At 40.9% G+C, this 13,321-nt stretch overlaps 1 protein-coding gene, 1 long non-coding RNA gene and 2 other non-coding genes across 4 annotated transcripts; 3 read left to right on the forward strand and 1 right to left on the reverse strand.

The window, feature by feature from the left end:
• LOC144066179 (uncharacterized) lies at window positions 1-2,192 on the forward strand. Its single transcript, XM_077589523.1, is given in 2 exon segments — window positions 1-1,003; window positions 1,424-2,192. Coding segments are annotated over 2 exon segments (1,569 nt in total). The 5' UTR covers window positions 1-203.
• A 4,655-nt stretch (window positions 2,193-6,847) lies between these two features.
• LOC144065817 (uncharacterized) lies at window positions 6,848-10,578 on the reverse strand. The gene is made up of 3 exons (XR_013297302.1): window positions 7,560-10,578; window positions 7,301-7,431; window positions 6,848-6,986 (listed from the first exon to the last, which is right to left on the reverse strand). It is a non-coding gene; the product is annotated as an uncharacterized LOC144065817 (long non-coding RNA).
• A 1,759-nt stretch (window positions 10,579-12,337) lies between these two features.
• trnai-aau (transfer RNA isoleucine (anticodon AAU)) lies at window positions 12,338-12,411 on the forward strand. The gene has a single exon. It is a non-coding gene; the product is annotated as a tRNA-Ile (tRNA).
• Window positions 12,412-12,532: 121 nt separating this feature from the next.
• On the forward strand, window positions 12,533-12,606 carry trnai-aau (transfer RNA isoleucine (anticodon AAU)). The gene has a single exon. It is a non-coding gene; the product is annotated as a tRNA-Ile (tRNA).
• Window positions 12,607-13,321: the final 715 nt, after the last annotated feature.

The following is a 13,321-nucleotide window of genomic DNA, read 5'->3' on the forward strand; positions in this document are numbered from 1 at the left end:
GGTGCCCTCTTCCATTTGGTTTCATTTCTGTGAACAAGAAATTCAGTCATTTTATAATTGGAAAATGGTTAATCATTTATCTTCGTGTCTTTGCAGGTTTCAGAAATGATCTTGGTGCTTATGGGCATAAGTCTGTTGACCTTGAAGGGCAAGTTGAGCTCCCCCAAATCAAAGAGGAGGAGCCAGAGTTCCCTCAACAACAAATGGGAGATGAGCAACTTCCAATCAAAAAGGAGGAAGATGATTCCACCTGGTCACTTGGTGAGTTCGTGAAGAGGGAAAATGTTCGGGGCGTGGCCAGCGGAGGGGCGGAGCCTGCAAACACCACAACATGGCCCCTAATTAAAAAGGAGGAGCCAGAGTTCCCTCAACAGTGCAAAAGAGAAGAGCAACCTCCAATCAAAAATGAGGAATGTGTCAAATGGTCAACTGGTGAGCCTTTCAAGAGTGAAGATGATCTGGGCGTGGCCAACAGAGGGGCGGAGCTTCTGAGCGGCAGCTCAACAGATGGATGGCGAGCAGAAAATTTAATTGCTCCTTTATCAGATGACAACAACTTGCTTTTTGACGATGATGATGTTGAAGATGTTAAGAAAAATCCCAGTGGCGACAAACTCTGCAAATGCTTTCAGTGTGGGAAAACTTTTGGGAAAAAGTCTTCTTTGAAAACGCATATGAGGAGCCACACTGGGGCGAAACCCCTATCATGTACAGTTTGTGGTAAAACATTTACACAGAAGGGACACTTAATTAGTCATGCAAGAACACACACAGGCGAAAAACCATTTTCGTGTTCAGTTTGTGGTAAAACATTTACAGAGAAGGGAAATGTAAAAATACACACAAGCATCCACACTGGTGAAAAACCATTTTCGTGTTCGGTTTGCGGTAAAGCCTTTTCTCATAAGCAAGTTTTAAAAATACACTCAAGAACCCACACTGGTGAAAAACCATTTTCGTGTTCAGTTTGTGGCCAAAGATTCACACAGAAGAAAGACTTGAATAGTCATGCAAGAACACACGCAGGTGAAAAGCCATTTTCGTGTTCATTTTGTGGTCAAAGATTCACACGGAAGGCAGACTTAATTAGTCATGCAAGAACACACACAGGTGAAAAAACATTTTCGTGTTCAGTTTGTTGTCAAAGATTCACACGGAAGGGAAGCTTAATTAGTCATGCAAGAACACACACGGGTGAAAAGCCATTTTCATGTTCAGTTTGTGGTAAAACATTTACAGAAAAGGGAAATTTAAAAATACATACAAGAACCCACACTGGTGAAAAACTATTTTCGTGTTCAGTTTGTGGTCAAACATTCACACAGAAGGGAAACTTAATTCGTCACGCAAGAACCCACACTGGTGAAAAACCATTTTCGTGTTCAGTTTGTGGTCTAACATTCACACGGAAGGGAATCTTAATTTGTCATGCAAGAACCCACACTGGTGATAAACCATTTTCGTGTTCAGTTTGCGGTAAAGCCTTTTCTCAAAAGCACCACTTAGAAGACCACACAAGAACCCACACTGGCGAAAAACCATTTTCGTGTTCAGTTTGCGGTAAAACCTTTTCTCAAAAGCACCACTTAGAAGACCACACAAGAACTCACACTGGTGAAAAACCATTTTCGTGTTCAGTTTGTGGTCAAACATTCACACGGAAGAGAATCTTAATTAGTCATGCAAGAACCCACACTGGTGAAAAACCATTTTCGTGTTCAGTTTGCGGTAAAACCTTTTCTCAAAAGCACCACTTAGAAGACCACACAAGAACCCACACTGGTGAAAAACCATTTTCGTGTTCAGTTTGTGGTTAAACATTCACACGGAAGGGAATCTTAATTAGTCATGCAAGAACCCACACTGGTGAAAAACCATTTTCGTGTTCAGTTTGCGGTAAAGCCTTTTCTCAAAAGCACCACTTAGAAGACCACACAAGAACCCACACTGGCGAAAAACCATTTTCCTGCTCAGTTTGTGGTCAAGCCTATTCTCTAAAGCAACATTTAAAAAGACACTTAATAACCCACACTGGCAAAAAAACATTTTCCTGCTCAGTTTGTGGGCGAACATTTTCCCATAGGAGAAGCTTAAAAGAACACTTATTAACCCACACTGAAGAACAATGTTTTCCTGCTCAATTAAAAAGCTACACAATTGAAAAACTATATACCGTAATTACTCGAATATAACACGCATATTTTTGCTATATAATTAATTCCAATAGTTGGGGGTGCGTGTTATAATCAATAACTAAAATAAATTACAAATTTTCGATCGAAAAAAGCATTGTCAAACTCACTTTGACGCACGGACATTGTGCAATTTCCAACTTTGAATTAAAAAATACACGCATATTAAAGATCGTCAAGCCTCACAAACATCACAATCCTGCATTAATAAGCTGGAAAGTAGAATACTACATTGTAGTGTAGTACATACTTGTATTTAAAAATATGTCCAGCGGGGGGCAGTACATTCCCTTGTTACATGTGATAGTCTTTTCCATTGTGCATATCTTCAAATCATTTATTTATTCAATTTGTATGTTCCTTTTCTTGTTTGAGAATGACAATAGATATTTGAATTAAAACATGGTATTGTCAATTGAAATGTAGTCAATGTTCAAGGAAGTCTAAAAGGTATTGCAACATAACATGTCTACATGATATGTTTGTCCACTCTGTGTATCATCTATTGTCCTAAAATTCAAACGCATAACTCCACCAACTGCACGACAGTCGACACGCTCGTACCTGAAGATTTCTCTATCCGGTTTTGAACAAAACAATCGTGAAATGAAGAAAAAAAGGTAAGATTTCTGATTTTCGTCAGCGGGAAATTTTAGGTGCGCACTATATTCGAGTACTGCGTTTTTCCAGATTTTTTTGGCCCAAAATTACCTGCGTGTTATTTTCGAGTGCGCGTTATATTCGAGTAATTACGGTACTATAAATATATGGACAAATACTAAAATTGTTATCGCGATAAAATAAAATAAATCAGTCGATAGGACAACTACGCCAAGCAGCCCCAGACTCTACTATTTCCCGTAGATAAAGTTCTGCGTAGTGACTGCTGGGATATAGAGTTCTTAATACACCCAGTTCTTCAATACATTCCGTATGACGGCGAGCACACTAATTTGGTGCTCGCCGTCATTTCGGCTGTATTTACAAAAGAAATCCTGCCGCTAGATGTTGGCTTCAACGGAATATATAATATATTATATAATAACTCAGAGCTTGCCGTCATTCCCGGAGGCTTAAGAACTATAACCACTCGACCCGGCGTTTTGGAAGACTCATTTGGGCAATTGTTGAATTCGGACACAGAAAATGAGGACTTTGATGGATTTGTGGGTGATGATGACATAAGTAAGTTGTAAAATGTCTAAATAAAGTACAACCAAACTCAGTTTTGCTTCCGTTACCTTTTTAAAAACGTGTTTTTAGCGTGTGGGTGTAGCTTGCAAGAACTATATTTCCCAGCAGTCACTGCACACCGGAACCCGGAAATAGGCTACTTCCGGTAGCCAGCGCTATTGCGTTTCGATGTTCATCCATATATAATATATATGCGTCTAAAAAACGGTGCATGCTTTGTGTGTTTAAAATACAGAAATAGCACCCGTTACTGACACTGCGGCTAAAAATACGATGCGCCGAATAGTCGTGAAAATACGGTACCCACGTCGGTCAGAAACCCTTTTCCTGCTCAGCTTCTTGCCAGAGATTTAGTTGTAAGGATAGACTTAAAAGACGCAAATGTGTTGTGATAAGCAGTGGCCAATCACAGCTTTGCTTGCTTTTTCAATTTCTGTATGAAAGATCATTCTAAGTGAAGTATAATTGTTTTTGCATTCTGAAAATCTTGTTTACACTTTTTAACGTGTAATATCGATCCACACGATTCAAATACAGTAATACCTTAAGATACGAGCTTACCGTGGGGTCGAGCTAGTATGTCAATTTACTCGTATCTCAAGTCAATTCTTCCCATAGAAATGAACAAAATACAAATTAATCCGTTTCCATCCTAAAAAAAAAAACACCAAAATTTGTTTTAATTTACTACCGACTCACAATTGGGAACCATCTGGTATGCTCTCATCTCAAATTTGTCTCGTATGTTGGAACACTTGTATGTCAAGGTATTACTGTATAAGAAAATTGAGTGTCGTTGAAGATTTTATTTAATTTACTATCTAAATAATATGGAAAATGTCGTCACAGTTAAAGACATGCCTAAGAAATTTGAAAAATTGCAGATTTGCTAGCAAATCCAATAAGAATATTGAGTGTTATTCAAACATGATACATTTGAATGAAAATGATTGATATATTGAATCTAGGATCTAAAAAACATGATTAGAAATATGGTGTGAAAGATAATGAATTTGCTCAAAATAAATAAATAAGTTGTACAATGTCCTTATACTTTTGTCTTATTATAAGATGAATCACGATTTTAAACTGATTTAACGTGTCATTTTTTTGGTAGTTCCAATAAAACTATTTTGGGGGAAAATACTTTTTGGGTCTTTTTGTTGAAAAAAAATCAGCCTTCCAAATTCAAAGGTGACAAAAAAGAGAAGCGTTATTTGCTCAGATTTAATGAATACATTAATTTGAACAATTTGACAAATTAATATATAAGATTGTTTTCTTTCTACAGGTGTGAAAATACGCTAACTTCATTATCTGAAATTAACGGTAAATTGATTTTATCTTTTTGATGTTGAAGGGGATAATTGGGAGATATGTAACTAGATTTTTATTTTATGTGCAACTATAGGAAAAACATCGAGTAAGAAAGTTTTATAGGAGATGATAGACAAACTACAAAGGGAATGTAATGTTAAATGTTTGCAAAAAACTACTTGATTGGGGTATTATTCACATTATTGAATGAATTTGGAGTTTTTGATTAGCATGCATTTTATGTGGCTTAATTGCTGTAAAGGGTACAGGCTTAATATATTAATCCTTGCGAACAGGGGGAGATTGTGATTCAATTCTATTGAAAAATATACTGTTAGGGTTATTAGTCTTACATTATTATATATTTGCTCGCAATGAAGTACGCTTTGCTTTACTTAGCTCATTAACACAAGAAAAGTTATTATAGTCTACATCTGCTTCCAATGAAGTAAATGCTTTGCTCCTTAGTTAGACCAAACAACAGGAACGTCGAATCCTTTTGGACTGCTGGGATGTGGAGAAGAACCTTCGTCTCTACATGACCTTCATTTGTTTTGGGAGCTAAAACTTGTATTGTAACTAGGGTCCTTTACTATTGACTTCTCACTCCTATTTTCCCAACCCTCCCTTGAGAGCTGAGACGTCCATTGTAACTATGGTCCTTGAAGCTAAAACAGGGAAAAGATGCGTGTAACGTGAGAATGAACCTGGACAGAGACGAGTCGATTCGATTCTCTCTTGCAAGAATTTCACAGAGGATTGCCCCATCTCTTTATTTGTGCGGGCATTTGAGAATGCCTATTGGTGAACTTATCATACCACTACTAGGATCCAAGGGTGAAGAGATCATCCTGCCTTTAACTTCCCCAGTAGCCACTAAGTGCTACTCACTGACTATCACTCATTCCTTCATCTATGCTCCAAAGTGCCCTGTCAACTTGATGGGCCAGGACCTTATGAAGATGTGTCCTGTCCAGATGGACAACAACTCCAAGACTCTCCTGCAAGGCACCACCAAGCAACTGCCCCAATCTTTGCTGTGTGGGATAGACTGGCTAGTTGGCTTAATAATTGTTTGTTCATGTCGCGCCATGTGGCCAAACTCGCTTTACAATTGTTTGTTAAGATCGTAAAATGTAAGATAGACTGGCCAAACTGGCTTTACAATTGTTTGTTAAGATCGTGGAATGTAAGATAGGCTAACTAGCTGGCTTTGCAATTGTTTGTTAGATCGTGGAATGTAAGATAGGCTAACTAGCTGGCTTTGCAATTGTTTGTCAAGATCGTGGAATGTAAGATAGGCTAATTAGCTGGCTTTGCAATTGTTTGCTTGTATTGTGCGATGTGGCCAACTAGCTTAATAATTGTTTGTTCGAATCGCGCGATGTAAGATAGGCTGCAGCAGTTTGTGTGAGCTATAAAAATATCGTGTTTGCATACAACTTAGCCCTGCAAATGTCTAACCATATCAGCCTAAAGTTTTGTTTACATAAACTTTGTCCTACATCACTGTCTTAGAAATATTTCCCTGTTTTCCTATATAAAGACTGACCCACTGTTCATTCGGAGAGAGAGTTGCAAAGGACACCACGCTGAGCGGTTCACCACTGTTAGAGCTCTCTCTCCATCTTGCAGTCTGGTAATAAACCTATTTCCTTTAAATTGATCTCACTTTTTCTGTGCCTATTCCTGAAGTTGTATTACAGATCTATCAGCTGACATCTACTGGGCTCGCATTGACACCGACTCCGACGGCTGGAAACAAGCCGAACACTACTGGCCTTTGTGACTGCCCTGGGTACGGCACCTACGTACATATGATTTGGTTTCGGACTGCTTGCATTGCACGCTCTACTATGATAGGCAAGGTAACGAGGTCTATACTGATTCGTTACAAACAATTGAAGGACATACTTGGCAAATACATTGTGGCGATTTGTTTATTGGTAACCCGGAGTGGCTTTCAATACACATTTGTCTGATGAACAATTAAAATGGTACATGAAGGATAACCCGCCGGATCTCCCCATGTCACCATCTCATCCACATGTTTCCATGATGATATCTCCTCACTCAGCTAAAGACCTTGGGCCCTTTGTACGAGAATACATGTTGGCTAAGGATTGGAAACCCACCATAACTCAATCTTTGTTTTATTCTTGATGTTTATTGTGTCCAATCTGAAAAAGTCAAACCATCCTTCATTTTGGAGCATCGACTGTTGGAAGACACCATGGTTGTGAAACAATGGACAGTGACATGGCCTCAATGGTTCTCGCTGACCTGCCGGACACAATTTGTTCCGTTACCCCAACAGACATGGGCTTGTGTAACGTTGCTTTTGCACTTTTCACATGACTTCCAATCCCATGCATGTCGAAAGCAATTTTTATAATTCAACTGTTCATTTCAGTAAATACTACAATGACATTGAAAAATACATTTTTTAAAAGGTACTTAGTCAAGTGAAAACAACAGTGGCTGAGGATGCCAATCACATTTTTGGATTATTATTCATTAAAAAAAAGCAATACCTTTTGTCACTTTTACTGAACCAAGATGCCTCTTGAATTGTATGAAGTTAACCTGCTTCTTACCTTGGCGTCTTGTGGAGCTTGGCAGTCTTGGTATTTGTCTCCTTGACTGCCCCCCTCAGGTCAGTGGTGTGCTCCTGGATTAGTTTTGGCATATGGCCAATTCATTCCGACTTGGTCTCAATCGTGGAAGCCTATTGACAAGGACAATGTTTAAAATGTTAAGACAATTAGAAAAACGAGCACTTTTTAATCAGTGCTTTTTGATGAAAATGTTGACCATAATTCTTGCTGTACTTTTATTCTTGACAATGAAACTAACCTTCAGAACAATGTTGCTCGACCTCCAGGAACGGTGGGCCACTAAAAAAGCAAACGTGCGGGGTCTCTTTTAAGGTGCTCAGTCAGCTTGATGTCTGCCATCTATAGAAGAAATGGCATGATGAACATTTTGATGGAGAACATTGCATCGGTACAAAGTGGGTTAAGGATGACACATTGAGTTTTTTTTCTTGTAAATGTACTCGTTCTCTAGGCATCCTTGACCACCTTGCACACCACCAAGGACTTCAAGAGGAAGATTTGTCTATTTTTTCCCATGCTCAAGGCTATTCTTGAATCCCAGACCTTGAAGGAATCCTGCAGGAGCAGCTCTCCTTGTGACTCAATGCATTCATCAAAACCTGAAGGGGGAGAGATGAAGGTGACATGTAAGCAAACTGGACTTGATTTGTGAGCAAATGTTTTGCCATCTTGTCATTATGTTCAGTTACCTTCCAGCATGGAGAGATGCATGGCATCATTGGCATTCTTGGGAATGCCAAGAGTTATATCCAGGGCTTTTTTGAGCTGCTCTTACCCTTCTTCAGAGCATTGCAGCGGATTTTTAAATAAGCCAACAGACGCTTACAATGGCTGCGAGACACTGTTCTCATAGAATAACGAGAATTTACTGTATATAGGTATTGTTATATGCTCTGTTTGTGTTACATCTTTTGGACCCAATTGCAGTGAAGCGGGTAAGGGAAGGAAGTAGTACTCAAACGAATCTTTAATAACTTAAACCGGAGGCAATAGACTAACAAAAGACTTTGCGTCAAATAACAAAACAAAACCTGACTAGGGGAGACACGGGAAAGCAAGGAACGAGGAGCGCCACGTTGGATCGAGGAAAATGTGGAAACATGGCATGGTAATCAGCAGACGATCCAACAACGACAAAGCAGTCAGTGGGGTTATAATAGACTGACACGTGTTGACGAGACAATTAGGAACACCTGGGAAACACAAGAGGGAGGAAGGATACACCAGGGGCGGAGACACGACAGCTGAACACAATGGGCAATCACTCAGACAGGAAACCAGGCGGGAAAAAGCATAACAAAACCAAGCAACCCTAACAGTTTGTCTGTTGTGTACTAAAGGAAGTTTAAGATTACATCCATGTTCGTTTCAGTGAGCTGTTTATGTTTTGTTTCATTATGTTAGGGGACCTTCATGAGACAAAATAAAAGGTGATGTTGAATTAATTTCTTTCTAATGGGGTTCAGGTTTACGGAAGCTGATCGCACTCACCTTGAAAATAAAATAAAGTCCTAGCCGTTTTTCAAATTAATTCATCTTTGGTGTGGTGGTGTTTTTTTGAAGTATTTTTTTCTTCGTTTTTCAAATTAATTTATTGTCTGAGGGTGTTTTTCTTTGTTTTTCAAAATGTATTTTTGGCGTTATGTTTTTGAATTATTTTTTTCTTGTTTGTTTTTCGTTTTTATTTATTTTTTCCTCAGAAAAAAAATACATTCAAAAATCGAGCAAACAGCAGTTATCGACATATTTGGAAGTCTCGCGTGGACTGCGTCCCCCAAATTCTAGACAGGAGGACCCGTGCTCGCGTACACCTACCTCCATTCAGCACAATTATGTTTTATCCAGATATGCGGCAAAGACAGTGCGAGACAGCCCAGTCATCAAGTCACCTTAATGACAAATACGCTTCTAAGTTTCCTCTCATATAGAATTTGAAACCCCTCTTCTTGGCCACTCTGTAGTCAAACATTCATTTGGAAGGAAAACTTAAAGCATCACACAACAAACCCACACAGGCGCACAGACCTTTCAAACATTCAGTAAGAGAGCAACTTTTTTGCTCAGTTGGTTGCCAATGTTTTATTCCTAAGGACAGGAATTTCTTTTCTCATATTTAGATGTAATTTTCGATTGTTTTCACTTTTTTTTACCTGTCTTGTTCAGTTGTTTTTTTTAACTGGTACTGCATTTTCTTTTTGTTGAGAACATGCTCTCAAAGTGTATGAAACTAGAATGCAATTAAACACTTGTTGTTAATATTTGAAATAGATGACAAAAAGAAAAATGGACTAAATGTAATGAAATAAAAATGATTTTTCCTATTTGACTATTTTCTGTTCCTTTTTCACAATGAATTTTAGGCCTTACCTGACATGTTTCGCAGTATCACTTCCGCCTTCATGAGAATGTCAAGGCATTAAAAAAAAACAATGCGTTTTTTATCAAATTCCGATCTTGTGAAAATGATGCGATCAGGTCAGATTTCCGATCTGATTTTTGATCAGTAGGAATCCCTCAGAAGAAAATGAGAAAAGAGAAGTTTCACCGAATTACTAATTTTCAAGAACAAATTTTCACAGCAATGGTAACACTTGGAAGTGGGGTAGTTTGCTTCTACCAAAAAGAACTGATGTTTGTAGCACAGAATGGTTTCGATCCATTGAGCCCTGGATTATGGGCCAACCACGCTTCCGCTGCACCACTCTGCTTCTTCTGACATATTACTTCACAATTCACAAGGTTACTCACAAAACTAATCAATCAAATCGAAGCAGATATACTGAGAGCACGTGGGTATTCCCACCTGCTGACGGAGCTCCTGAGGACCACCAGCGCAAGAACCTCGGTCTCGGCCGGGGACTGGCATAGCCTTGGTTAGTCCTGCTATTCACAGAGTCATCCATTACGCATTTAAAAATTTCCATTACAATAAAAAACGCGGTACGAGACATTCGGCCCCGGGATTTACAAATCAAGATACCATGTTGAATTTAAACTTGCACTTAAGCTAATAATACCCCACCGACGAATCATTACCTTATCGTGGTGGTGGGGTTTGTGTGTCCCAGTGGTGGGGTTTGTCAGTCACAGTGACCCTTGGAGCTATGTTGTCCAGAGCCTTGTACCCCTGGTAGGGTTATCCATGGCAAACTGGTCTGATGCGAGGGATCAGATGAAGAATGGCTCAGAAGACCTCTTATGATGAGCAACATTATTGGACGACATCTTCCCTCACCCGGACGCGGGTCACCGGGGCCCCACTCTGGAGCCAGGCCCGGAGGAGGGGAGCGATGGCGAGCGCCTGGTAGCCGGGCCTAGACCCATGGGGCCCGGCCGGCCGGGCACAGCCCGGAGAGGCGACGTGGGTTCCCCCTCACATGGGCTCACCACCTGTGAGAGGGGCCAAAGAAGGCGATCCCCGGCTGCAGAAACTATCGTTTGGGGCGTGGAATGTCACCTCTCTGGTTGGGAAAGAGCCTGAGCGTGAGGTTGAGAAATTCCGGCTCGACATAGTTTGGCTCAGCACTACACAGCTTGGGTTCCGGTACCAGCCCTCTCAAGGGGGGTTGGACACTTCCAGCATCCCTCCATCTTCGGGTGGGGGGACGGCACCTGATTTGTGTGCATGCACCAAACAGCAGTTCAGAGTACCTACCCCTTTTGGAGTCCTTGGAGGGGGTGCTGGAGAGTGCTCCTTATGGGGACTCCCTTGTTCTGCTGGGGGACTTCAATGCTGATGTGAGACCTCGAGGGAGTGATTGGGAAGAACGGCCCCCCTGATCGAAACCCGAGTGGTGTTCTATTGTTGGATTTCTGCGCTCGTAGTGGATTGGCAATAATGAACACCATGTTCAAGCATAAGGGTGTCCATATGTGCACTTGGCATCAGGACAGCCGCATGTCTTGGATACTCGGGTAAAGAGAGGGACGGAGCTGTCAACCGATCACAACCTGGTGGTGATTTGGCTCCGATGTGGGGGCAGATGCCAGTGCAGCCCGGGAGACCTAAACGTTTCGGTCCCCTATTAGAAGCACTTTCAATTCCAACTCGCCGCTCCCCGCTCGACCTCGCCCGTCCAAGCTCCCCGCTCGACCTCACCCGTCCAAGCTCCCCGCTCGACCTCACCCGTCCGAGCTCCCCGCTCGACCTCGCCCATCTGAGCTCCCCGCTCGACCCCTCCGTCCAAGCTCCCCGCTCCCACTTGACTTCGCCCGTCCAAGCTCCCCACTCGACCTTGCCCGTCCAAGCCCCCCCCTCGACCTCGCCCGTCCAAGCTCCCCGCATCTCCGTGCCGACTCACCCGCCAGTCGCACCCGAGCCAAAGCCAGCACATTGCTGTTTAGCTCAGTTAGTCAGAGTGTGGTGCTGAAAACATCAAAGTCATGGGTTCGACCCCTGAATGGGCACAACCTCTCTAGAGCATGGGTGTCAAAGAGGTGCCCCGGGGGCCAAATCTGGCCCGCTGCATCATTTTGTGCGGCCCGGGAAAGTAAATCATGAGTGCCGACTTTCTGTTTTAGGAAATGATTATAGATGTACATTACATCTCCTGATTTTCCCCTTTTAAAAATCAATCATTGCAATTTTTTAATCCAATTTTTTTCTTTTGTGTTTTTAGTTTAAATATAAAAATATTTTCCGTTTTCCAATTTAAAAAAATATTTCGTTTCCACTTGAAATAAAAGAACATGATTAAAAGACATTTTTCCATACTAAGAAAAAAAAGCTCAAATAAAAATTGCTTTAGATCTATAAAAACGGACTATTTGGGCTTTTGATCCAGTTATTTTAATCCAATTTAGAAAAATAAAAAAATCTAGATAGTAGATCTAAAATGGTCCGGCCCACATGAAAGGGCGTTGATGTTAATGTGGCCCGCGAATCACCTTTGACACCTTTGCTCTAGAGTAAGTTAAGATTGCCTAAAATGATTTATTTTGCCGTAACATAACAGTTTAGCTAGCTGACATTTGCATTTGCGGGCATCACACAAAAATCATGGCCACTTTGCACATGGCTGGTTAGCTCAGTTGGTCAGAGCGTGGTGCTAATATCGCCAATGTCGCGGGTTTGACCCTCGTACAGGCCATGATCTCTCCGTAGTGATTTGAAATTGCCGAGTACAATTTCTTTTGCCGTAACATAACAGTTAGTGAGCTGACTTGTTGCATTTACGAGCATCACACAAAAATCATGGCCAATTTGCAAATGGCCGGCTAGCTCAGTTGGTCAGAGTGTGGTGCTAATAACGCCAAGGTCGTGGGTTCAACCCCCACATGGGCCATGACCTCTCCGTGGTAGTTGAAATTGCCTAATACAACTTATTTTGCCATAACATAACGTCTTGTCTTGATGTTTCCTCATTTTCTGTGATCTGGTAAGTTATCTGCTCCACAAGGCAGAAGACGCCACCCGGGATGTGAATCATCTCAGTGAGGGAATACTTGAGGTTTGTTCCCACCACATTTCTTTCCTTCCCAAATTGTTGTGAAATTAAATTTGTCTTCATACTCAAGCGGGCAGAACAGTGTTTCTCAACTTTGCTTAGCCTCCAATGAGGAAGCCTTTAGAAAATGACAATATGATTACTCTTAATAGTCGTCACAAGTGCAAAAATCTCCAAATAAAGATGCAAAAACTCTTAAAATAGAATCAACAAAATGCTGTAACAGAGTTGTCTATCTGTCTGGTAAGTTGACTGAGCTACCTTGCTAATGCTAGTGGGCTAACGTTCTGAACTTTAGCTTTTCATGCTAATTTCTAGCATGCGCGAATACGAGATTAGACACAGTTGGCGTATGTCTATCAATATTAGAATATAATAACACATCACAAAATATTTAGAGTTGAGCATTGTGGTCACATTTTTCACTCTTTCATGGATATCTTTTTGACTTTACGCTAAAAGCTAAGCTAACCACAAGTGACATAGAACCCTTCTTGAGAGAGTAATTACTTGCCCAAGACGCTAAACAAAAAGTGCATAACCTGATGACAAC

The sequence above is a fragment of the Stigmatopora argus genome, chromosome 20 (genome assembly GCF_051989625.1).
Source record: "Stigmatopora argus isolate UIUO_Sarg chromosome 20, RoL_Sarg_1.0, whole genome shotgun sequence".
NCBI lineage: Eukaryota > Metazoa > Chordata > Actinopteri > Syngnathiformes > Syngnathidae > Stigmatopora > Stigmatopora argus.